Here is a 27,105-nt window from a genome sequence, read left to right as displayed (position 1 = left end):
TAATCATACAGCTTAATTGCTATTTAAACAAGAATTTGAATAAAATGAATAAATGCAATAGTTTTGTTTTAATTTTGGAAAGAAAATTTATTAAATAATCTCATGTAAAAATTTGTTAAAACTGATTTAGGCTATTTACTGTGATTTCAGTTATGTCCCTTGTACAGGTTTATTCTTTTATGAAAGTTAGGTGGACACAGGCCCATCTAAGTCCCAAACACATTAATGACAGTGCTTCTTTTATAGCATTTACATCAGCTCTTATAAAGAACTTATGCATTGTTCATTTCATTGTTTTTGTATGCATAATTACAAAAGCAGATATCAAGATAAGATTTGCTCTATTGTGGAGCAACAGTGATTCATAAAGAATAGTTTGATCAAGAAATAAAACATGGATGGGCTGGAGAGATAGCACAGCGGGTAAGGTGTTTGCCTTGCACACGGCCGACCAGGTTCTATTCCCATATGGTCTCCCGAGCACCGCTGGGAGTAATTCTTGAGTGCATGAGCCAGGAGTAAGCCCTGTGCATAGCTGGATGTGTTCAAGAAAGAAAGAAAGAAAGAAAGAAAGAAAGAAAGAAAGAAAGAAAGAAAGAAAGAAAGAAAGAAAGAAAGAAAGAAAGAAAGAAAGAAAGAAAGAAAGAAAGAAAGAAAGAAAGAAAGAAAGAAAGAAAGAAAGAAAGAAAGAAAGAAAGAAAGAAAGAAAGAAAGAAAGAAAGAAAGAAAGAAAGAAAGAAAGAAAGAAAGAAAGAAAGAAAGAAAGAAAGAAAACATGGAAACCAGAGCGATAGTACAGCAAATAAGGTGTTTGTCTTGCGCACGCTCACCAGGTTCAGTCTCCAGCATCTCATATGGTCCCCCTTGTACCACCAGGAGTAGTTCCTGAGTGCAGTCAGAAGTAACCCTTGAGCATTGCTGGGAGTGACCCAAAAAAGCCAAAGAAAGAAAACATGGCTCTTTGAATCTGTTTTCAAGGGAGGTAGATTTGCCATCATATAGCTTATAAAGTCTTGATTCTTGACTACCATATTCTGAAAAACTCTCCAAGTGATGCTATTATACTAAACTCTTTACATTCCCTAATATATAAAATAAACAACACACATCAAAGAGATTTAAATGTTTTCTGATGATCAGATTCCCCAGATTCACCTGAGATACTTAATGAAAACCAGAAACTTTAAATGTGAGATATAGAACACTGTACATTTAATTCCTTATGATTCAGAAGCAGTTAATTCATGGACTGCTTTTGAATGCATCCCGATCCAAAACTCAGACGATCTCTGTGGCTATATTCAGTTGCACGAGTACTATAGGTGTGAACACAGCACATCACTGTCATCCCATTTCTCAGTGATTTGGTCGAGCGGGCACCAGTAACATCCCCATTGTGAGACTTGTTACTGTTTATGATGAATCGAATACACCAGGGGTAGCTTGCCAGGCTCTGCCATGAGGGAGCGATAGTCTCGGTAGCTTGTCTGGCTCTCTGAGAGGGACGGAGGAATTGAACCCAGGTTGAGTGCATGCAAGACAAATGCCCTACCAGCTGTGCTTACCACTCCAATCCACATACCCAATACTAATTAGTTGCAGAGGTTAAATGAAAAAGGAGTTACAGAGGCGGGGGTGGGGGGTGGGTTGGTGGGAATTGGATTGGGGGGTGGGAGGGATACTGGGTTCATTGGTGGTGGAGATTGGACACTGGTGGAGGGATGGGCTCTCGAACATTGCATGAGGAAAAAACAAGCACGAAAATGTGTGAATCTGTAACTGTACCCTCACTGTGACTCACTAATTAAAAAAGAAAAAATAAAAAAAAAGAAAAAGGAGTTAAAATTTTTCTAGTAATTAGCATACTAGAGCTACCAATTACCTTTCTCTGGAATTAGCTGGGGCTAAAAATTAAAAAGACAAAATACTTGTGGGTTTTGTTTGTTTATTTTTTCACTTTATAGTGAGCTCCCTCATGTCCTCATCGTCTCATCTTCTGAGATAAGGATATTTGGAATCCTTTTCAGCTTTGCAGTTAATATGGATTGAATCTTGAAAAATCACTGCAGTGGTCGGGTAGATGTATCATAAGGCTCACAGAGGCCTTTATAGGCTCTGTCAAATAATAATAGTGTTTTTCTCATAGCACACAGATTTAAAATGCATGATTTTTCTCCTTTCTTAATTGCTTTGCATTTTCCTTGGCAAATCAATTGCAGCAGGAAGGCCTGTGATTGGTTCTACTTTTCTCAAGCTGTGCTGAGAGATCATACTCACATACATACTAATTCATCAACCAAATTACTCCCTAATATCAGCCAATGTGTCATTTTAAAAGGGTGGGGGAGGGTAATAAGAACCTGCATTTTAAAGTCTAATTTATACTTCAGTTCCACCTGGGGCTATAATTTAAAAGAAAATCAAGGTGATTTTAAATACAATTGGCCACATTTCCCAAGACAATTTGATAGTCAGAACTTGGAAGGATGTGGAGAGGAAGGGCAGACTTTAAAAAAATTGCCTGACTGACTTCATTTACCTTTTCTACTTCTACAGCAAGTGCTCCGATTGTACTAAATTGAGATGTTTAATATAACCTATGACTATGATGTTGCTAACAGGACCTGGGAAAGTAAGAGAAAGTTAATTATGAGAAAGAAGATTATGCAAGTGTAATTTTAGTTTTAATTCTAGCTTGTTGGAAGAAGAAATGAGAATCCTAGAGGAAAACAAGGAGAAATTCACCTACTGGGGTGAAGGATAAACTATCCAGTGCCAGGAAAGTAGAAGAAAAGACAAAATATAGTAAGGGATAGAAAGAAGAAAAACACTCTTACATTAAATGTCTATGAGATGTGATACAATTTTTGATATAGGAATCAAGAAAGGTTCATTGAAATGATTATCAAAAGAAGACAAGGAAAACTTTATTCATTCAACAAATATTAGGAATCACCTACTATATGCCATTCATTATATTAGTTTGATAGTAAGTACAGTAGTGAAACAAGCTCTTCTGGAGTTCATACTTAAATTGAATCCTACCTCTCTCCTGCACACTAGCAGTAGGATCATTTGATCTTAGTTCAACATGGAATTACAAAACCTACCTCATAGAAATTTGGTTGAATGATATAAGCCATATGAATAAGCCAGGATTCTATTTGTCAAATATTTATTTATATATGTAGTCAATTATATGCAAAAATATCACTTCCCCTTCTCTTGATCATGAGTCATAAAAACATATTTGCCTGTTTCTTTGGTGAATATCGTTTTTTTATTAATTGAGTCACAGTGACGTCCTATGGTCATGTCTGTCTCTTGTCAGTTGGTGTTCTGTCCTGCCAGGTTGATGCAAATCCATCCTTATAGCTTAGATTTAGGTACCAATTTTGTAGCTGAGTTAAAATTGTTCATGATTAGGTTTCAGTCATACAATATTTCAACATCCATCCCTACCTTGGTGAAAATCTTCATTTTTTTGAAATGAGTTTTTCTATTTACAGAGCTTGTGGTCAGTATTTACATGAAATTTATAAAATTAGGACTCCTCAATCTATTAAATATAAATAAAAAAGAAACACATACTTCTATAGATAATAATGGGCCTTAAAAGAATACAGAGAAATGCTCAGAGTATGACAGAAAGTGTTATTGTATCATGTGGTATCAGAGTCTATTTCAATGCCACACACTAAGGTTTGGCAAAATGGAAAATTATTTTCTTGAAGCTATGATAGGAAATCCAAGAGTGACAACTATATGAGATAGTATCATAAGATGCACACACGACCAAGAGTCTCAGCCAGGAGTTGACCCAAGATACCTAATTTAAGTTATAATGATAAATTTGCATCAAACTGGTAGGACAGGAGTCCAGGCTGGGAAGCACCGGACACGACTTAATAATATTCTAAATAAAAATATTAATTACTGCAGAAAGAAAAATACAGAAAGGCAAAACAGCTACTACTCAGGATAAATCTGAAAATTCAATGTCAAAATGCAAGACAACAGTTAAGAAAGATTGATAATAATATTTACACAGATGAGAGCAGTCCAAATCAAGTGAAAACAACAGTGAATCAAAAGCTTTTGGAGAAAGGGGAATGCCCACAAAAAGAAAAAGAGACTATCCTAAAATTAGAAACATGTCAATCACACACCAAATAATTGGAGATACATAAATTCCTAGGAGATACAACACATCAAGATGGAGTCATGAAGAAATAGAAGACCTAAATAGGCCAATTACTGAATTAATAATCTTATACCTTAAAAAGTTTATCAGGAACTGGGAATATCTCAGTAGTAGATCTTGTGTTTCAAAAGTATGAAGCCATAGGTTCAATTCATGGAGACAGAGTGAGAGACAAGGGAGAAAAATGTGTGTGTGTATGGTAGGGTAGGGGGTAGGGGGTAGGGGGAGGAAAAATCACTCAGCAACAGATGACTTCAAAGTCTCTCAATGAGAGACGTTACTGGTGCCCGCTCGAACAAATCGATGAGCAACGGGATGACAGTGACAGTGACAGAGAAAAATTAATAATAACTATATTTAAAATCTTCAAAAAAGTTCAAAAGGAGGCAACACTTCTAAATTTATTTGTGAAAACAATATTACCGATCTATCTACTTTTAAGAGCTATAGCTCAAAACACAGACATACTTTCCATGTTCATAGATGGGGAAAGATAACACAGCCTAAATGTTCACTTTAGTGAAAGCAATATAAAGATTCAATGTAAATCATACCAATGTTGATTCTATCTAATATATTACATTATCATATAACATTCATACCTTAAGGAAGTAAAACAAAGTGCTAAAATTTGTATGAAACTTTGAAAGACCCCTAGTAGGGAAAAATAAAGAAAACTCTAAAGCATTTTATACCTGACTTCAAACAATATTATAAAGCAATAATAAGTAACAGTATGATATTAGAATAAAAATAGACACAGAACCAATAGTACAGTATAAGGGATGGATTGATTAGGGGAGTATAGGGTCCTAATGATGTAACTAATTAAAAATTTTTATTTTTGAAACCTTTGTTATCTGTCTATACTATTTTTTATATTTTATCTGGTTTAACCCTGACTTGATTTTTTCTCTTATATATGAGAACATATATACATATATAATAAATTTTCTATACATATATAAAATAAATTTTAACTTTATTTTAATACGTTCAATTTTTTAAAATTTTACTTTTTTACTGAATTACTGTGAGATAGACCCTTACAAAGTTGGTCATGATTAGATTTCAGTCATACAGTAATTTTAATACCTTTTTATTAAGGCATCACGATTCATTGTGTGGAAGGTTATCTTCACTTTATAATAAGATGTATTCCTATACTTCTACCTGTAGAAATAAACTATTTCAACAGTTTCTTGAGATTTGGAATTTGATCCCTGATTCTCGTTATGCGTCCTTTTATCTAACCTCTAATCCATAATGCTCAAACATTTCAATCCCCAGGTACCCCTAAGTGTCAGTTAGTACCTGTCCATGACCATAAAATATTCTCTTGAACACTTTCATATTAAATGATTGGGCTGTTTAAACCAAGCAGTTGATCCCAGGTCTAACATGATTTGATTCACAATGGCATTTGTGTACACATGTAATTTGAGTTAATCTTTACAAATTACCAGATTTCACATTGAAAATAAAACCGGAATTTCTGGTTGCTTCTCTTGAAAAATGAAGTGCTTTAGCATCAGTAGGATCATTTTCCTCTACATTAACAATTCTCTAAACTCAGGAGCACTTACCCTTTAGAGACTGATTTGTGCTTTTCAGTTCTGTGCAGGGACACCATATCATCTCACTCACTCTCTTATCTCCTTGACCTTTGTCAGCACTTGAGTAAAATCTCTGGTAAGAAGAATGCTACCTACCTGCTGTGACTTGCAAATCTTCTTTTGCAAGGCAGACCGGAAAGATAAAAAGGACCATATGACAATTTGTGGGAATTGCCAGGATTCTCCTTAAGTTCCCGTTCTTAAAAAGGAGGAAAATATAATTACTTCCCTTATTATAACTGCTGTAAGGATGCCTGTCCCTCCCAGTTTTCTCAAATGGTGCTGGTTCTTTGTACTGGTTCAACTTCTGATTAGCAATCACTTTTTCCTTAAGAGTGTCCCTGTTTGGTTGATAATCGTGCTGTCATCCTATAGATGGATCCATCCGGTTCTCTTGTCCTGTCAACTTGGTCAGACATTGAAAACATGGTCAGAAAAGGGTTTTATTCTCCCCATGAACACTGCTTACACATTTGACTAAATAGGAAAATCAAGGCAGAGCGTCATTAGCTTCTTTAAGGAATTAAAGCATATTAAAATATAGACAGGGCTAGTGCTCACCTTGTTAGCATTCCTACCCAAAAATGCAGAGATGAGCACAGCACCTGTGCGAAGCATAAATGCAAATTCTGGAAGCCCCATACTAACAATAATTTTAAAATAAAGAATACAGGATTATTTTCTTTGAAATAAGGATTCATGAGTGTTCTTGCTTTGTTTTTTCTTATTCATATATATTCAAAGGATGAATAATTTGTAGTAAACAAGTTCTTCTGATGAAAAAGACTCAAATTATCTAACTGCTGCAGCTCCTAAGGCAGTCTGAATATATGTTTTATTAAGGGAAAACTGCTTGATTAAAGATAAAGGAAAATTGGTCATAGTTTAGAGTTTAGTCAGATTGATATCTTTTTCCTTTTAGTAGAAGGAAAGGGAAACAGGTGAATCAAACATGAAGTGGTAGGTGTAGCCTGTCCTGGGGAGAGGCAATTATGTGACTGTTTTTTTTTTTAATTCTTTTATTAATTCACCATGTGGAAAGTTACAAAGCTTTCAGGTTAAAGTCTCAGTTATGCAATGCTCAAACACCCATCCCTTCACCAGTGCACATATTCCACCACCAAGAATCACGATATACCTCCCCCCTTCCCCCCACCTCCCCAGCCCCCCACCCCGCATGTGTAACTGGTAAATTTCACTTTACTTTCACTTTACTTTGATTACATTCAGTATTTAAACAAAAAAAATCACTATTATTGATTTGGAGTTTCTCCCCCCTAAAGTCGATCTGCTGAAAAGAAGGCATTTGGTAATTTGTTTTCCATTGCTGAGAATGAAGAGATATGAGGTCAGGAGGCCGCACTAGCAGCAGCATAGTTTTGGATTTCTGTATTTTAGTATTTTAGTAACTAAGTCCAGAGAAATGTCTGCCAGGAATCGCAACATTGTAAGCTTGTACCTATGTGACTGTTTTTAACCCTTTTACCAGGCTGGAGAGATAGCACAGCGGTTGGGCGTTCGCCTTTCATGCGGCCGACCCAGGTTAGATTCCTCCGCCCCTCTCAGAGAGCCCAGCAAGCTACCGAGAGTATCGAGCCTGCGTGGCAGAGCCTGACAAGCTACCCGAGCATATTGGATATGCCAAAAACAGTAACAATAAGTCTCTCAATGAGAGACATTACTGGTGCCCGCTCGAACAAATCAATGAGCAATGGGATGACAGTGACAGTGACCAGAATGAGAGAAAATTGCAAAGGCCAAAGAAAGGAAAGCACAAACAACCACATGAGCCAGAATGAGCACCGAAAATGAACTATATGTTGTTATCTGTCTGAGGAAATGTGAAAAAAATTTATACATGGGGAATTTTTTATGCCTTTGCTTTTTTTGATTTTATTAATATAAATGTGTTCATTATGGAGCCCCTAATTCATGCTCAGCAGCCCAATTCAAAAGCACAGAGGTCTGCATTTTCTCCTTACTTTTCCTGTTACACAGCTCATTCAAAAAGTGTGGTTATAATTGATGGTTTCCCAAACTCATGATTTCCCTTGAATTTCATTTGTGTTCTTTCCAGGAAGCACAATGTGCCTACACACTCTTTGTCATCGCCATGTTTTGGATTACAGAAGCTTTGCCTCTGTCAGTCACGGCTTTGCTGCCTGGGTTAATGTTCCCATTGTTCGGGATCATGCCTTCCAAGAAGGTAAGTGACCTAGCAAATGTTGGTCAGAATCAGATTTTTTTTTTACTTTGTATTAATATTTTTGTTGAGAAGACTTAACTATAAAAACAACAATAAGGTTGTTGATAAGGGTTGCACATCAATCTGCCAAACTTCCAGTGTTGTGACTCTTGAATTCTGTTTGTGTGCCTCCTTCAAGTGGCCAGAAAATAAACACAGGCTTCAGCTTCTTGAATCATGTACAAGTGTGTGTCTCTTATCCCAAGATGACATGTGTTTTGTCTTTCCCATACAAAAGGACCAACCCATTCCTGTCCTGAGTCAGTGTTTTCTGTTCTCCAAAATTCAGTATCACACAGAGCTGGAAAAGCAATTTTGGTTTTTTAATGAAGAAAAAGCTTCTGTGTTTTCTTTTGCAGAAGTCTGCCATTTTGAAACATAAAGCCAAATTAACTTTCACGTGTATTTCTATTTTGTTCTGGATGAGAAGAGTTTATTCATGCTGAGAGGTGTTTCTTCACTTATACAATCTAAGGGTACCTGCCTGAAGAAAATGGATTCAGTTTCCCAATAAAAACATTAAATGCACTGGAACCTATCTCCATGTCCTCCTTAGTTACCCAGAATATAGCTGCCTAAACTTCAGCCAAAACATTCTCAGGAAAGATATAAAATTTATGATGCCAGTTCATCCAATTTATCAACTTTGGGCTTCTATTTTCTGCCCTGGCTCCAATATTGCTGCTCTCTTGAGGCTCATTTGTCTTATATTGTAGGTGGAGAGTTTCTCAGTAACTAATGTGGGAATATAGATGATTTTTTTTCTCTCCTGTGAGAGGCTTTAATTTCTTTCTTGTTTTTCATTCATTCTTTTACACTTTAGAGTCCAAGTTCATTTTTGCATCTCTGATTCTTTATTGGGCAGAAAAATGCAGTAACAAATGTCTTAAATCTTCTTTCTCAGAACAGTTGCTTATAGGGAAGCATAGTAAGAGAATGTTTCCTTACTGCTTCAAGACAACCTGGGATCTATAAGAAGATTCTCAAATACTCCCACCAATTATATGATTGTTAGTCCACAGAAAAAGTAAGGGGCTGGCAAGATCTCAAAATGGAAAGTCAGTCTTCCTATTCCTGCTAACTAGGTGTGTGTGTGTGGGGGGGGGAACCCCGACAGCTAGAAATAAAGAAGTTAAACAGTCACACATTTGTCTCTGATGATTTAACATCAACCAAAGTGGCAAAGTTGACTTTGTAAAAGTGACAGAGAGAGAAGTAGGCTAATTGGCATCCAAGAGCATTTCCATAGCAAGCAGGCTAGAAGAGGAAAGGTGGAAAAACATGCCTTTGAAGCACTGGTTTTGTGGAAACTTCCAGGGAAATGTGTCTGCCCTTTTGCAGGCTGTGGAGGCTTTATTAAGGCAGAAAATTTCTAGATACCAATGGTAGCAGTATTATCCAGGTTGCTGAGAGCTACTCAAGATTTCTTTATTATCAGTTGTGTCAGCCTCAGAAAAATTTCACAGTTACAGGATTATTGACTTGGAAAGAAGTTTGTCTGAGTCATCCACTCTAGACCGGAATTTCCTCCCATAATGTTTTTTTTTTTTTTTATAGATGAGATCATTCAGGAAGTACCTAAAGGCTTACTTGTGTGGGCCTGTGATATCCCACGAGAAAACCCATAGCATTCTCTGAAAAAGTTTGGTGCTTAAATAACTCAGCTTTACTGAGCCCAAGTTTGAAATTCATTCTCTTTGACTCTACATTTTCCTTTTACATCTAATATTTAACAAACAAACCCCATCATTCCTTCCTATGGTAGCATTGCTTGCATTTGAACATATATATAATTTTTTTCTTTAAGTCTCCCCTCCCTCAACCCTCCCCTCTTCCCTTATGAAGCACTGTGAAATACTACTGAGTTACAGAGTTGTTTGTGATTGGGTTTCAGTCATAGAATGTTCCAACACCCATCCTTTCACCAGTGTACATTTCTTACTACTCATGTCCCCAGCTTCTGCCCCACCAACCTGCCTCTGTGGAAGACACTTTTATTTTTTATGGTTTTTAGACCTCAGCTTCCTCCTTCACGTTAGTACCCCATCATCACAACCATATTCTTTTCTTGGAACTACCTCTAGTTTGTAAAAAATACTTAAAGATTAAATATTTTATAAGTGTACTTATCTGTTAGAAAATAAAAACTCTCTATATAGGTTAATGTTATTACCAGGTATGCCTTAAAAAAAAGCAAATATATTTCTTAAGAAACATGACTATCATAAAACTTAAATCTATTGTCTACCTCTGTTATTCCAACCTAAGTTTGTTTTAACTTTCATGTGGTTTTCTTTACCTGAAAATTTATCAGGAACTTGCCAAAATCCAGAGTTCTTAGGATTTTAAGTCACTGTCACTGTCACTGTCATCCCGTTGTTCATCAATTTGCTTGAGCAGGCACCAGTAACGCCTCCATTGTGAGACTTGTTACTGTTTTTGGCATATCAAATACACCACTGGTAGCTTGCCAGGCTCTGCCGTGTGGGCGGGATACTCTCGGTAGCTTGCCGGGCTCTCTGAGAGGGACAGAGGAATAGAGCCCAGGTCGGTGCATGCAAGGCAAATGCCCTACCCGCTGTGCTATCGCTCCAGCCCAAGATTTTAAGTAGAGAAAACTATTCTTTAGAATTGTGATTTTTCAGCCAATGCAATGAACTTTTACTCAGAAAAGACTGACCAAGGAAAACTACAGGGAACGGATTAGGGATTTAATCAGAAGATGAGCTAAATGCTTGCTTATTAAGTCATTGTAACATTTTAAGTCTAAGTGAAGTGGGGCCTTTTAGAGTTTTAAGCAGAAGACTGATCAATTTGATATTCAATTTTAAATAATTAGTTTGGCTCTTAGTTTGAGAAAAAAACATAACAAGTTGGAAGGTGTGACAAACAGTAGGTTACTAATGCACCAATTCAGGTGAGAGGCAATTCTGCTATAGCAATAGGGATATTGACTGCATTCTTGATATACGTTTTTTGTGAAACCAACAAAATTTCCTGAATGACTAAATAATGACACAATCAAAAATGCTTCAGAAAGGGCTTTTTGTTTTCTTTTGACCTGCCAAGTAGGTGACCATCATTTAAAATGTGACAGACTAAGAGCAGAGTGGACTTGGTACAAGAGATAGACTGACACCTAGATATCACTGCTGGACACTTAAGTTCATAAAATCTATCATCTGTGTGTAGATAGTGAATAGGCAGATACGAAAGAGTCCAGAGTTCATGAGAGATGAGTTAGAAATAATCACTGAAGAATCATCTGCATATTAATGATACTAAAAGCCCTCAGACTTGGTGAGATCATTTAGGGAGTGGGTAAAGATAAAAATGCAAAGAGAACAAAGAACTGGACTTTGGTTAACTACATTATGAATTTGTTGTGAGGAGAAAGTACTAGCAAAGGACACTAGGAATAATAGGAAAGCTATGTGGTAGAAAGACCAGGAGTGTGGGGGTTTTGAATTTCAAGTGAAGTAAATGTTTTAAGGATGAGACAGTGAACAAATGTGCCAAATCTGATGTAGCACTGTAGCACTGTCATCCCATTTTTCATCAATTTGCTCAAGAGGGCACCAGTAACATCTTCATTGTGAGACTTGTTACTGTTTTTGGAATGTCGAATACACCACGGGTAGCTTGCCAGGCTCTGCTGTGTGGGCAGGATACTCTTGGTAGATTACTGGGCTCTCCAAGAGGGATGGAGGAATCGAACCTTGATCAGCCTCTTGCAAGGCAAATGCCCTACCCACTGTGCTATTGCTCCAGTCCGATCAGTCAAATCTGATAATGTAAAAAAATACAATGTTTCACAATGCAGAGCTTCAAGGCTGACTATTAGATTTAATAGCACAATTTATATAAATTTTTGTGGGAGGAGAGGTTTAGAGCCATGCCCAGTGGTTCTCAGAGGAGGCTACTCTTAGCTCTGTGCTCAGGAATCAATCCTGGTGATGCTTGGGAGACCAAATGTGGTTGCCAGGCATCAAGCTGGAGCTATCTGTGTGCAAACTCTTTATTTTATGTATTTTTGTTATTAACAATACTATTTCTGTGTAAGAATAAAAAATAATGCACTTTAAATTTGTAGTCAGATCATCTAGGTTTCTCTCAACAAATAATGCCAGGTAGTTGAAGGTCAAAGTTAAAAGCATTGAAATAAAAGCATTGAAAGTTAAAAACATTGAAATAATAACTCTCTTATACAGTGTTATTTTTCTTCCACAAGTTTAAATAACCATGGGTTTAATTGTAATTTCAGGTGGCATCTGCTTATTTCAAAGATTTTCACCTATTGCTAATTGGAGTCATATGTTTAGCAACATCAATAGAAAAATGGAATTTGCACAAAAGGATTGCCCTGAGAATGGTGATGATGGTGGGTGTGAACCCAGAATGGCAAGTACTGCATTTACTGTTACAGGCTTTGTTCCAAACAGAATAATTTTGTACAGGGCAAATAACTAAATAAACAATGCACAGCCAGGCAATCCTTTGTATCACAATATAATTTATGATTTTTTTTACTGAAAATATGAGAGTGATATAAGGTGGACTTAAGTTGTGGGTAAAAAAAAAATCAACTTTCCTTTTACTGTAGGTCTAATTACAAGGCACATGGGATAAGTGGTTACAAATCTCTCACTTTCTATGTATCCTGGGAGTCAATGCTAAGGTAAACCTTGAGCCACAACAGGCAAGATTGATAGACTTCAGCATACATTTCAGTCCTTTCCTATTTTTTGGGTTGATTACACATTCAAGGGTTATTGAAGAGCATCCTTGATCATGAGGGAGAATGTTAAGAACCAAAAACAAAAGACATTACTTACAAAATTAAAATGTGTGCAGAAAAATTCCAAAGTGAATATTTTCCTTTTAAAAATGAACTATTTCAGAGTGAAACATGAAAACGTTCATCTGAGAATATGAAATAACTCATTTGACTCTTTTCCATGTTCACTGAAGTGAATGATTGGATATTTTACTTTTAATGTCTGCTTGTGTTAAGAGCATAGATGGTACCTTAAAAAATTGTGTCATAACCATTTGTATAATGGCACAGTGCCTTAAAGCTTTAGTTGGTTCTTCCTTTTTCAACTCTCCTTAATTTTTAAAATTGTTTTCTATTGCATAATTCATTCTAGAGCAAAAGTTCCCAAACTTATTTAGCTTACCACCACCTTTTTTTCAGATAAAAAGTTACTCAGAGTTCCTCTGGAAATCTATTCTTTTCAAAGAAACAAACAAACAGAAGAATCCCCTCTTGTACCCACTTCCCCTTGGATCATTCCAGCACCTCTTGGAGGTGATATTGTCTTCTTTGGGAAAGATAGTTCTAGACTACATAACTATATTAGTATCTATTGTTTATGGAACAAACTACTGATTCTAAGACAATACTGAGCACAACTCAGTGGGGCCCCAACTCCCATCTCCCCAAATAATGAATTTAGATGAAACAATAAAATGTTACTTAATGTGTTTTAACATATAAATACTGTAGCACTGTCGTCCCATTGTTCATCAATTTGCTTGAGCGGGCACCAGTAACATTGTGAGACTTGTTGTTACTATTTTTGGCATATCGAATACACCATGGGTAGCTTGCCAGGCTCTGCTGTGCAGGCAGGATACTCTTCGGAAGCTTGCCGGGTTCTCCAAGAGCAACAGAAGAATCGAACCCCGGTCAATATAAATACTTAGATTATTTTATTCTTAACTTGAAATTGTACTCACCTACTTTTGGGGATGCTATATGAATGTGTCCCTTATCCTTGAACATTTGCTTACTGACCTCAGAGGAAAACATAGCACATGCACAGTGGAGCTAATCTTATCCATTATGCTCTAAGTGGCTTTTCCATTTAAGGTGTTCATCACATAGAGACTTATTAACCCAATCAACCTTCATCTTATTGGAAGACTACATCTTATAAATGTTAAAAGTTAAGATAATTTGGGCTGGAGCAATAGCACAACGGGTAGGGCGTTTGCCTTGCACTCGGCCAACCCAGGTTCGAATCCCAGCATCCCATATGGTCCCCTGAGCATCGCCAGAAGTAATTCCTGAGTGCAGAGCCAGGAGTAACCCCTGTGCATTGCCAGGAGTGACCCAAAAAAGCAAAAAAAAAAAAGTTAAGATAATTTTACTTTTATTTTCATTAAGAATCACGTTTTCTTAACTGTAATTCTCAAAAGTTTTATTTTGTTCTGAACATTGAAAATACCCTAAATGAAAGGGAAACCTATAGTGTAGGGTTTTTCTTGTAAATATATTTCAAAGTAGAGTCAGGGGATTTTATAAATGAATCTATATTCAAAGAGGTGCTTTAGAAGATTTTCTGAGATTTCCTACTCAAAAGATTCATTTCCCCCATGTGACTGTGAAAGTTTTATTGATGTGACTTAGAATCTTATAAACTAGGTAAGTTATTTTTAAGGGAAGAACTACTCTATTTATAATAGGAGATAATGTAACAAGTTCTTGCAACACTTAGAGATGTCATATTCAGGAGAGCATAAATAATGAACTCTACAGGAAGTTCTAAAACCTCATTTTAGATAGTGATTTTAACCATTTACTCCACTTCTCAAATATTGAACAAAATGACTTAATAAAAATTAATGTCTCTCCTTGCCCTTCTGTCTCCTTATCAAAGATTCTAATAAACAGAGATATGACCAAAAGACTAAAGAAAGGATAAGAGATTCTAAATCCAAATATTGATGACACCTCACCTAACTATTTTCAGAGAGTGTGTGTCATCTGTGAAGGGACAGGCACAATTTTATATACTGTTATACCTCTACCAACTTATGGTTTGCTCATGAATTTTATCATTTTTCTGTTTTTGGAAAGAAGATTCTTTTGGTTTGCCTGGAGACACATCTTGCTTGTGCCATTTTGATTTCTACTTGTTCTCATAACTCATCACCTTGGGAACTTAACTGTCTATATGTTTTAAAAGCATTAATTTCCAACTAAATTTTTTTATTAAGTTAATACTGAATTAAATTTTATTAAATTAATACTAAATTAATTTCAACATTATAAAGAAAGTATTCTTTATAATGAAATAATACAGGGCAAAGTTAGTTGGCACTGCCCAAACTAAAGGCCCTCCTCTCATTTCAGGTTGACTCTGGGGTTCATGAGCAGTACTGCCTTCTTATCAATGTGGCTTAGCAACACCTCCACTGCTGCCATGGTGATGCCCATTGTGGAGGCTGTGGCACAGCAGATCATCAGTGCTGAAGCAGAAGTCGAGGCTACTCAGATGAATTGTATGAGTGGAGCAACCAACTACGGACTGGAGATGGATGGTATCAAATGTTGCTATGGCCACTGTGGGACCTAGTCATTGGGCAATAGGCAAAATTCATAGATTTTGGGTTATATTTTAATTAACTATAACTATAGATGCATGTCTGTTGGTGTGAAGTTAACTCTCTTCTTTCCACATTTCTGAATATCTGTGCAAGAATTTACATTACTTAGCTATTTTAGTTTTTTTGTTTTGCTTTGTTTGGGGGCACACTAGCTATACTTAGGGCTTGCTCCTTGCTCTACACTCAGAGATCACTCTTGGCAGGGTCAGGGGATCATACAGGGTACTGGGGATTGAACCCTGTGAACCGTGCGTAAGGCAAGTGCTCTTCCCACTGTACTATCTCTCCAGCCCCTAACATTTCCCTTTAGTATTAACTTGAACTTGCATTTTCTGAAAAGAGTCAGAATGACCTTTTATTGTCTAATTGGTCTGAATAAAATTCTCTCTTTCCAGTCTACATCAATAGACCTCCAATCTAATATTTATGATGCAAATGTATCTAAAATCTTTAATTCTTGCATTGTTTAAATATATTACATTTTTCAGTAGAAATAAGTGGTTCTGATAAATTTCTCTGAAACAGTGGAAAAATATTGTGAAGATATTTGTTTATAAATTTCCTACTTAAATTAATATTGTCACTGTCATACCATTGCTCATTGATTTGCTCAAACGGGCACCAGTAATGTCTCCATTGTGAGATTTGTTGTTACTGTTTTTGACATATTGAATACACCACGGGTCACTTGCCAGGCTCTGCCATGTGGGCGAGATACTCTCGGTAGCTTGCCGGGCTCTCCAAGAGGGATGGAAGAATCGAACCCGGGTTGGCCGTGTGCAAGGCAAATGCGCTACCCACCATGCTATTGCTCCAGCACTATTTCACATTTTTAATCCATTTTTCTTGAGAGAGATGATTTTTAGGTTGGGGGTGAGTAGGGAACTCCCAAGCAGTTCTTAGGAAGCCCAGGGACCTTACTGCCTGGTCCAGTTGTGTGGGCCTGTCTACAGGCTACCAGGACCGCCCCAGCAGTGCTTGGGGGCCACTAAGATCACACCCAGTGAAGTTTAGAGGCAAGTTGGGCTATACTTGTTCAGAATGTTCCAGAGACATGTGATACAGGGGATCAAACTCAGGCTTCACATGTCAGGCATGTGCTCCAGCTCTATGAACTCTCTTCCTGGCTCTCCTTTGATCCTGTTTGGGTAGCTCTGACACTGTGTCCAAGAGTTGAGAGGTGTCCAATGAACCAGCACAGATTTCTAGCAAATCTGAACCAGTGTAGGACAAGAGCACTGAAACTACAATGCAACAGGCACTGAGTCACATCATGTAATAGGAAAGGTGAATGCAAATATTATAAAAGTTTTACATCTTCCTATTTCAACCTTTCTTTTTTTTTATAAAAAAAAGCATAAGCTCTATATAATGCAGAACGTTTTGTTGTCCCCACCTCCCGTCCCCAACCACCACCCCCATCCCCAGAATGTCTTCCCAAGTAGTGCCCTGAATGCCCGAGGACTATACTGTTATGATATTGTACTCATTATACTCATTATATTATACTCATTATACTGTATGATATTATACTCATAAAGTTTTGGACTGGAGCGATAGCACAGCAGGTAGGGCATTTGTCTTGCATGTGGTCGACCTGGGTTCGATTCCCCCACCTCTCGGAGAGCCCGGTAAGCTACCGAGAGTATCTCGCCCGAGTGGCAGAGCCTGGCAAGCTACTCATGGTGTATTCAATATGCCAAAAACAGTAACAGCAAGTCTCACAATGGAGACGTTAGTGGTGCCCGCTTGAGCAAACCGATGAACAATGGGACAACAGTGCTACAGTGCTACTAATAAAGCTTCATATGCTGTTTTCAGTTTCTACTAAAGCTTTCATTTTTTATATGCACACCTAAGCATCAATGACCTGAAAACCCTTAATTTAGATTATCTTTCTTTGATTTCATTTGCAGAAAGTGCTGATGGACATGAAACAAATGAGAGCAAAGAGAAAACAAAACAAGTTCCAGGGTAAAGAATATTGACATTTTCATTTGGGTTTTCCAAATTATGTTTTAATAAAGTTATAAACTGGCTAAATTTATTTTTCAGATGCAATAATGATGCAGGGAAAATTTCAAGAAAGATGGAGGTGGAAAAGGTACATTTAATTTGATTCTTTCTAAATTATTATATATGAAATTAGATCTGCATTTAAATCCTATTATTTGATTTCTTGTCTATAGTGAATCTATAATAAATTTCTATGCTTGCCTAAGCTAAAGCACAAAATATAGTAAATAAATCTTCATGTATATGCTGAAATCAAAGTCTAATAGGAAACATTCTAGGTCTATTCTAGGTCCAATTCTAGGTGAAAATTAGGAACATTATATTCTCCTCTTAGAGGTTCATAGTGATAAAAATTTGAATTTGTAGTTTAAAGAACCGTAATTACAGTATCAGAATATTAGTTCATTTTCTTATTAAAATCTTACTGGATTAATTCTTATGAAGAACATCCTCATTTCTTCTGTTTATAAACTTAAACTAACTCCTATTCCTGTAATTACAAACTAGTTATTTTTAGTGTCGTAATTGCACTAAGAAATTTAGTGCGAAAGTCATGCTTTGCTACTATCACAGATCTAGGAGATGTTTTAGTCATTCAAGCTATTAAAGTAAGAAAGAAGACTTTTGTAAGCTGTCGCATTAAATTCATTTTTCTCAGAATAAATCAATATTAAAATGCTGTAGCACTGTAGCATGTAGTCCCATTGTTCATTGATTTGCTCAAGCAGGCACCAGTAACGTTTCCATTGTGAGACTTTTTGTTACTGTTTTTGGCATATCAAATACACGGTGGGTAGCTTGCCAGGCTCAGCCATGCGGGTGAGATGCTCTTGGTAGCTTGCCGGGCTCTCCGAGATGGTTGGAGGAATTGAACCCGGGGTCACCAGTGTGCAAGGCAAATGCCCTACCCGCTGTGCTATTGATCCATTAAAATGCTAGTCTGAGTAAAATGTGGATCAGTGTATCTTGAGACCACTGAAAAATAATCCTGCCTAGAAACAATCCTATGGTAACCATGGCATTAAGAATAGGAGAGCAAGGCATATGTTTCTTCCTAATTCTGTAACATATTAGCAATTAACTCTATAGAAAAAATAAAACTCTGTCGATACTTACAGAAATGTTTAAGAAAAGTGGTTCTATGTAAAGGGAAAGTAAAAACAATAAATAAAGTTTAAATATTATCTAAGAAAATATTAAAGATTTTTAACATAAAAGTGAGATGTTTATTTTTGAAAACATTTTCATCTTTACATATAGAAGAATCTTAAAACATATATCAAAGGATACCAGTTACTTGAAAGGACATATTATATAGAGGGGTTATTATGAAAATTGCTATAAGGACTGGCAAAGAAAATATTTACCTTAGTAACATTATTGTAGACATCTTTAGAAAATCTGGTGGAAATCTCTCTAGCAACCAAGTTTTCTGGCACATTGCCTAAATTTTGGGTAAGGCCCTCCAAAGCCATTTGACATCCAACTTTGTATTCAGCATTATGGGTCTACTGATGAAAGATCTACTTAGGTACACATCTGAAGGCCACCAGAGAAATGAACTTCATGATAACGGTGACAAAAGCACCCCAACAAAGTCACACACAGAGGTTAAGTCTTGTAGAAACATGCAAACCTAGTTCGTCCAAGCACACTGTGAGTAGGGAGTATGATATAAGAAAATTTGAGTTTCGAAACAAGAAGATTTGTCTAATTAGAGAAGTACATGCCCCATATGTGCAGGGGACTATATGTGCATGTTCACCAGTTGATCCCCTATCATACTGTGTTACCTAGCACAGAATAGGTAATTAATATATTCTTATCTTTATTAATGATGTAAGTGGAAAAGGAAGGTGTAGTCTAATCAGAGAATACAATGATATTAAATACCCTAATATGTAATAAATGTTTTGATATGTGGTACCAGATTAAAAATAGCTGCTCATGCCCTAGATAAATAACTCAGATGAAAAGTTTAGTTTATTTTGGCCTCACATGCTAGGGTAAAAGGCATCTCAGATAAAGAAGGGAACGCCAAGTAGAGTGATGTTGGGAGGACCCATTCGGGTTGGAAGATGAGAACTGAAAGTAGACTATAGACTGAACATGAAGGCCACTCAATACCTCTATTGCAAACTACAACACCCAAAAGGAGAGAAAACAAAAAGGAATGCCCTGACGCACAGGCAGGGTGGGGTGGTGGGGGATGGTGTGGGGGTGGTGAGAGGGATACTGGGATCATTGGTGGAGGAGAATGGGCACTGGTGGAGGGATGGCTAAACGATCACTGTATGAGTGAAATACAAACACAAAAGTTCATAAGTTTGTAACTGTACATCACAGTGATTCTCTAATAAAATTTTTTTTAAAGAAAAGTTTAGTTTAGTTTAGGGGAATTGAGATCTTTGAAGCAAGGGCGATACATTGTAAATTCTGTTCTTGAAATGCTGACCTGACTGTGGGGACCATGTGATGGTCAGAGGCTATGAATTTAGATGGATTTTATGAATAAACACTGGGGATAAAAAGGAACATAGGCGATGTCGTGCTGCAGTAAACTATCTAGGGGGTTAATTATGACACCACTAATTGAGATGGGATAAAAGGTCAGAAGAATAAGTTTTCTATGAGAAAACCAAGAAAATTTGGGTACACTTTAGGCAACAAAGATTAATATCTGAGTTTAGAAGAGCAGGACTGTTGAATGCTGAGTCTATGACAGCCTATATAACTGATAACTAAATATTCAACTTTATGTAAGAGAAAAACTAAGGGATAACTTCACACAACAAAAGTATTCTTTATGAGGAGTAACAGGAAAGTTATTTTATAAATGATATTTTGGAATATGTTTAGACTTTTAGCAATTATAAATTACTTCTTGAGAGTCAACATATTTTATATTTTATGCTGTGATTAAAATAAATTGCACCTCTCCTTTGCCAAGTCCCCACAGTTAAATTAACACTAAATGATTTTGTGGAACTATCTGTATTTGTTTTATGTAGTTATGAGATGGAAAGAATATTTATACTTTGGTCTACTTTGTGAATTTGGTAGGCCAAATGATGAATTAAAATAAATCCTGTATTATTTGGCATTGAATTTGAACTGGAAGTCATAAAATATTCAAATATTATTCCCTATAAAGTGAAGGTTTCAAAATAAATTTGAAAGGAAAGAAAAATATGAAGGTTATATATTTTCCCATGTTCTGGCTAAAATCTTTTACTGTTATAATCAAATTAACTTCAGACATTTGATAAGCTCTTAATTTTTCCAATTTTGTGTATATTTTATGTTTTAGAATTTTCTATTTCTTTTCAAGCGAATAGCAAATTCTCTGATCCACATGACGCATAAAACTTTAGCAGAAAATTTCCAGTAGGTAGAAGAAAATTAATAATGACCAAATAAATTCTGAATTTAATGCCTATCATAATATTAAAAACAATCATTTAGTATTTTTTATTATCTTTTCAATGAGATTTACCTTTACAACTTATTTGTCTTTTTTTTTAATTTAAATTTTATTGAATCACCATGTGGAGGGTTTCAAAGTTCTCAGGATTATGTCAGTTATACAGTACTCAAACACCCTTCCCTTCACCCGTGCCCATATTCCATCACCAACCACCCCATTATACCTCCCGCCCCCTCCCGCCCCCCCAGTCCCCGCCCTTGTAAGTGATAAGTTTCACTTCGTTTACGCTTTATCTTGGTTACAGTCCATGTTTCAACACATAACTCACTATTGTTGCTAGGGTTTCCCCCCAAAAAGAAAAGACAGTCCCACTGTCAAGGAAGCATTTGATGGCTCTCCATTGCTGAGAATGTAGAGATAGTAAGTCCCGCTGTTTGTTACATAACTTTTCTATTTTTTCCCCCCTCGTTCCGCGCCACCGAGATCACGCCTGTTTAGTAATCACCACGCTGCCTGACAAAGGGAAAACAAACCAAAAGAGATGGTTATTTCTCGTCATCAGCCGGCGTGGGGCTCTGGCTTAGTTGATAGTCTGGTAGAATGTCTGCAAGCAGTTTCTGGAACCCAAAGTAATACGCTGGTATCGGCCCCGGCTCAAGATTCCACCAGCGTCCCGCTGTTCCAAGTACATAATAATTTATTCCCTTGTATCCGATTCCCACGCCACCAGGTCCGTGTCAGCTTAATGGACATCATACTATGGTTAACGCCACGCCGTGTTTCTTCCTGAGAAAGAAGGATATTTCTTCTCAGCCGGCGTGGGGATATGGCTTAGTTCAGTCTATAGAGATGGCTACCACTTTGGTGGCCTTCAATATTTCAGCAAAAGACTTACTATTCTTGTTAGGATTTCCCACCAAAGTCCGACCCGTTAAAAGGGAACCATTTCATATTGGTGATGATTAAATGACAATAGGTTGCGCGGCCATGGCAGCAGCCTCGCGGCTTTGAATTTCTGTATAAAGTCCAGGGAAAGTACAGCCAGAAATTACACGTCGCTACAAACTTTAACCCTATTATGGTCCCCCCAAAGTCCAACCCATTACAAAGGAGCCATTTCATATTGCTGATGATTAGATGACATTAGGCTGCCGCGGCCGCGCGGTTTTGGGTTTCTATATAAAGTCCAGGGAAAATTCTGCCTAAAATTCTATCGCTACAATTTTTTACCCTTTAACAAAAAACTTAGTACTATTGTTTGGAGTTTCCCCCCACGTTAAGCCCTGCCAAAAAGGAACATTTACACGTTGCTGACAATCAAGAGATATTAGGTAGCACGGCTGCAAGAGCAGCCGCGCGGTTTTGGATTTCTATATGAAGTCCAAGAAAAATTCTTTTGGTAATTGCATCACTCGCTGGCAGCGCCTGGGCCAGAAGCTCCCAGCACACAGTTTGGAGGCATTTTGGGGGCGCCGCTCGTGTCCAAAGTGGTTCAGTTGCCTCCGGGGTCGATCTCGCTCGGGGCCGCAAAGGAGCGTCCCCACATGGCTCTGTGCTTAAATGTCGGCCGCACAGGGCGGATCCGGAAGTCCCGCCCATCGGCTATCCCGGGCTTCCTGTAGAGTTTACAACTTATTTGATTGTAGTCAATATACTTCTTCCTAACCCCCTTGAAGTTGCCCTACTTTTTCCAAAGCACATACTGCCATCTCACAAATTATATTATTTATTTATTTATTTTTTATTTTATTTGCTTATTTTTTTCCACTAAATTTAAGATTCTAAGGGGAAGAATTTTTTGGGGGGGTCGAGAAAATTTTATAAATTTGTTTATTTATCTCAAACAGTCGAACACTGATTATTATAGTGTATGCTTTTAATAAATATTTACTAAGTGAATGAAAAAATTACAATTTTTTCATTCAATTACATTTATATTACAGTAATCAATTCTGGGTATAAACTCAAGAAAAAAATCAAAGTGATAAATGTTTAAAGATTAAAAAATAGGAATTAAATTAATTTAATTTTTCAGTTTTATTGAAATTTAATTGATATACACTATATGTATATGACATGCATATCAACTTTTATATGTTGACCTTATACACATATATTGCAAAATAATTACCACCATAGCTGTAGTTAGAAGTTCCACTGTATTAAATGACTACTATCTATTTTTATGCAGAGAAGAGTTAAGATCTATTATCTTAGAAACTTTTAAGTAAACAGTATTATTGAATATAATCACTGTGTGATTAGATTTCCAAATCTAATACTGAATTCTGAGCACATACTCATTTTGGAACTGACAGTCAGTGCCTTCGACTAACACTACCCTAGTCCCCCACCATTTACTACTTTTTACATTTATTGCTTCAACGCATTTGGTGTCATTGTCAGAAGCAATGTTGAGGACCATTTTTCTTGTTTTATTCTAATCATTTTGTAGCTTTCAATGTTAAGCTTAAGTTTAATTCATTTCAAGTATATTCTTATGGGTGATGTAACATAAGGGTTCAATCTTACTCTTCTGCCTGTGCTTTTCTCAACGTTATCTTTTCCCCGTTGAGTAATTTTGTCTTAATGTCAAATGCCCACTTGTCAAATACTGACTATGTATAAGGGTATAATTTTTTGCTTTCTTCCAAAGATCTATATTATGTCAGTGTCCTGCTATTATGATTATTACAACTACAGCATAGTTTCAAACCAGAAATTGTGATATCTCAAGCTTTCTTCATTCTCAGGATCTATTGATATTCAAGAATATGAATTCATTTGTGGATAAAAAAAACTAGGGTTCAGAACTAAAAATTATCAGCCTAAAATTTGTATTACTACTGAAAAGTTCTAATAAAGATGATGATAATTTGGTAATTTTTCCACTACTACTGATGTAGGTGATGACTCTGGATTTTTGTTGGTTTGCTTGTTTTTTGGGGGGAGGAGGGCATGCCATTGGTATTTACACAAGACTTTGTGCTCAGGGACATTCCTAGTGGGTTTGGGGACCATATGGGGTCCTGAGGATTGAGCCAGATCAGTCACACACAAGGCAAGCACCCAAGCACCCTACCCACTGTACTCTCTGGTTCCTGTATGTTGATTTTTGAAGGTGATGTATAGTTTTTGCAGTAATTCCTCAGATTCCAGTAATAGATTTAGGAGTACTCATGTCTAAGAATTATAGTTCTCTTCTGGATAATGAGAAAAACAACAAACTCATCCATTCTCACCAATCTCGCTACTTACTATGCACCTCGATGCAAACATTAGTAAGCTCTATCATTGTACCCAAATATAAGTGAAGCATAGCCCATAACATTTCTATTCCTCCAAAAGTATCAGATTATTTTAGAGAATAAAAGGAGCAAGAAAACACAATTAGGACACTGACAGAATATGGGGAAATGTATTTTTGGGGGTTCGGTGCAGTTATAAAAAGACTGCTCATCCTGATTTGATTTCCATGAGAAATAAGCTGGGGTATCCAGAAATCAATTTTTACATGCCAAAGGAGGAATCAAATTGTTAAACTATTTTTTCTTATAGCATTAATATTATTGAAGAAATAGCTCAAATTTATACACTTGCTCAATTTCTGAACCTATAGACATCATAAAATAAAAAAAAATTGAAAATCAGTATGCTTTTAATGAAAGGTCTAAGAAAATTGTTTTGCATTCAACTATTTATTTAACTTGTAGCCTCCCAAAGGTAAAATTGTTCAAAGAAATTTTCTTTGAATATGTTTAACTGTGTTTTTAGTTAGGTATATAGTTTGGGGGTGAAATCCTTACCAAAAAAATCCATCTCTGTAAGAGAACACATAATTAATATTCTAAAGATATTCAAGGAACAGTAGAAAATATAACTTATAATATCATTAACTAGGGATTTAAGTTTGGCCAATTAAGAGGCTATCATTTCTGGAACATTTGGCACCAGACTGAAAGGAAGATACATTCCCAAAATAGAAGCAAGCAAGTAAACTACCCATCTGAAATTCTGACAAGCATTTTCTGACAAAGGCTTGGACAGCAGTAGTTGACCAGATAAATTCACTTATGAATATAATTCATTTGAAGCCAGAGAGATAGCTCAGAGTTGAATGCATGCTTTAATTGCAGGACCCCTGGGTTGGATCCCTGGTATCCTTCGACCCCCTAAGTACTACCAAGAGGTACTCCCAAGCAGAGATGGATGTAACCTGTGAATATGATCCAAAGCCAAATAGTTCATTTAACATTCGTGATAAAAAATAAATCACAGAAGTAACCTTCAAATATGACCTTACTTCAGATTTCCATTTTTATTGCAGCCAAAGCCCTAGCTTGATTATGAGTATACTTAGCACATTTCCACAAAATATTTTGTTGCTCAAGATGCTTGTTGGTGATTATCTTTTATCACATATATCTTTCATTTTTGAGTCAAAGTACAGTCTTTTGCATTTTATGTTATTGATGTATTATCTAGCAAATAACATAAGCTCAACCATGTTGGAAGCATCTGTACTTTCCTCTAACTGTACAATAAACCTCCCACACTATATAATTTATTCTAAAACTATATTTTGCTTTTTGAAATTCTAGCAGTGTTATTCTATGCATCTTTCAATGGTACTTCCTAACAAGGGCATGCATTTACTGTGTTCCCATTTATATTCGAGTTTTTCTAGGTATAATGTAACAATGAGCTTTCCTTAAACTATTGTTTATCTGTATTTTTTCTACCCCTTTCCTTTTCAATATTTCTATGTCCTTAGTCTTTAATGTGTCTTTCATAAATTGCAAATTGCTAAGTTTTGCATTTTTATCCAGGTTGAAAAGTAGTTTGCCTAATTTGGCCTATCTGAACCTTATACAACTTTTTAAGTTCAGAGTAATTTCTACCAACAAATTTTGCTTTTCCCAGAAACACTGTATATCTCTTTCCCTTTATTCTTCTATAGTAATTTTCTTTTCTTTTATTTCATCCCCCTCTGCCATGCACATATGATGTTGTATGTTCTGTATCTATTATCTTAGCTGTTTTGATCATATGTATTCATTGACTAAGGCCACCAGAGTAACACAGATGCAGATGTTGTTTTATGCAATAGAAATTTATTTTCTCACTATTCTGAAGATTAGATATGACTGGATCACATGGTTGTTTGATTTCTACTCAGGTCTTTCTTTAGTCTGTTTGCCTTTTCACTGTGTCTGCAACATGTCCTTTCCTTGGTGAGGAGCAAGAGGGAACTCTGGTCTCTTATTATTTTATGGGCACAAATTCTATTAGATTAGGTTTCCATTCTTATGACTTAATTTATCATTTACTATCCTTATAGTTTCTATAGTCATATATAATGATATTGAATGTTGAGTTTTCAACATATAAATTGGTGGTATGTAAAATTTTTAAAAATCCCAAAAGTGTCTATGTGTTGCTGTCTTCCTTAACATGTTCAATCGTACTATCAGAGTATAATTCAAAGAAGCAAGATCATTCTTTCTTATTTCATGATATCCTTTACCATTTAAAAATTCTAGTTATTATTTGTCTATGTGCTATGTTATTTTATCAATGTAACACTGTATCACTGTCATCCCATTGTTCATCAATTTGCTCAGGCGGATACCAGTAACATCTCCATTGTGAGACTTCTTGTTACTGTTTTTGGCAATATCGAATATGCCACGGGTAGCTTGCCAGGCTTTGCCGTGCGGGTGGGATACTCTCAGTAGCTTGCTGAGCTCTCCGAGAGGGATGAAGGAATCGAACCCAGGTCAGCCACGTGCAAGGCAAATGTCCTAGCTTCTGTGCTATAGAGCAATATTTATTAGCACTATGCACAAATTTGTTATTTTTGTTCACCATTGCTTCCATCTCCCATATCATGTACTTCTCCCTCAATATATCTTTTGGATATATTTCAGAGAATGCCTTTCAATGGTAAATTATGTTTTGTTTGATATAATGGTCTTTATTTTCCTGTTCCTAAAATGCATTTTTGTGAATATTATGTTCTAAGTTGACCATTATTTTTTCTTTGAAAACTGAGATGTGAATTTATTATTTTTTAATTTTCACTATTGATAAATTAGCTAGCTATCAGTCAAATCGCTATTCCTTTATAGCTAATATTTCCTCTGCTTACTTTAAATATGTGTGTGTATGTGGGAGAGGTGAGTGCATGAAATCTGTGTAC

General features: G+C 36.3%; 1 protein-coding gene across 1 annotated transcript in view; it reads left to right on the top strand.

Moving 5' to 3' along the window:
* Positions 1-2,583: 2,583 nt before the first annotated feature.
* Positions 2,584-27,105, top strand: part of SLC13A1 (solute carrier family 13 member 1) — a 73,857-nt gene continuing 49,335 nt past the window's right edge. The window contains exons 1-7 of the mRNA XM_055129057.1: positions 2,584-2,632; positions 4,580-4,653; positions 7,898-8,026; positions 12,330-12,466; positions 15,207-15,394; positions 17,377-17,434; positions 17,516-17,564. Of these exons, the coding sequence (XP_054985032.1) occupies positions 2,584-2,632; positions 4,580-4,653; positions 7,898-8,026; positions 12,330-12,466; positions 15,207-15,394; positions 17,377-17,434; positions 17,516-17,564 (684 nt within the window). The remainder of the gene's footprint in view (positions 2,633-4,579; positions 4,654-7,897; positions 8,027-12,329; positions 12,467-15,206; positions 15,395-17,376; positions 17,435-17,515; positions 17,565-27,105) is intronic.

Source organism: Sorex araneus, chromosome 1 (assembly GCF_027595985.1).
Source record: "Sorex araneus isolate mSorAra2 chromosome 1, mSorAra2.pri, whole genome shotgun sequence".
NCBI classification, from domain to species: domain Eukaryota; kingdom Metazoa; phylum Chordata; class Mammalia; order Eulipotyphla; family Soricidae; genus Sorex; species Sorex araneus.
This window is presented reverse-complemented; position numbering and strand designations above follow the sequence as displayed.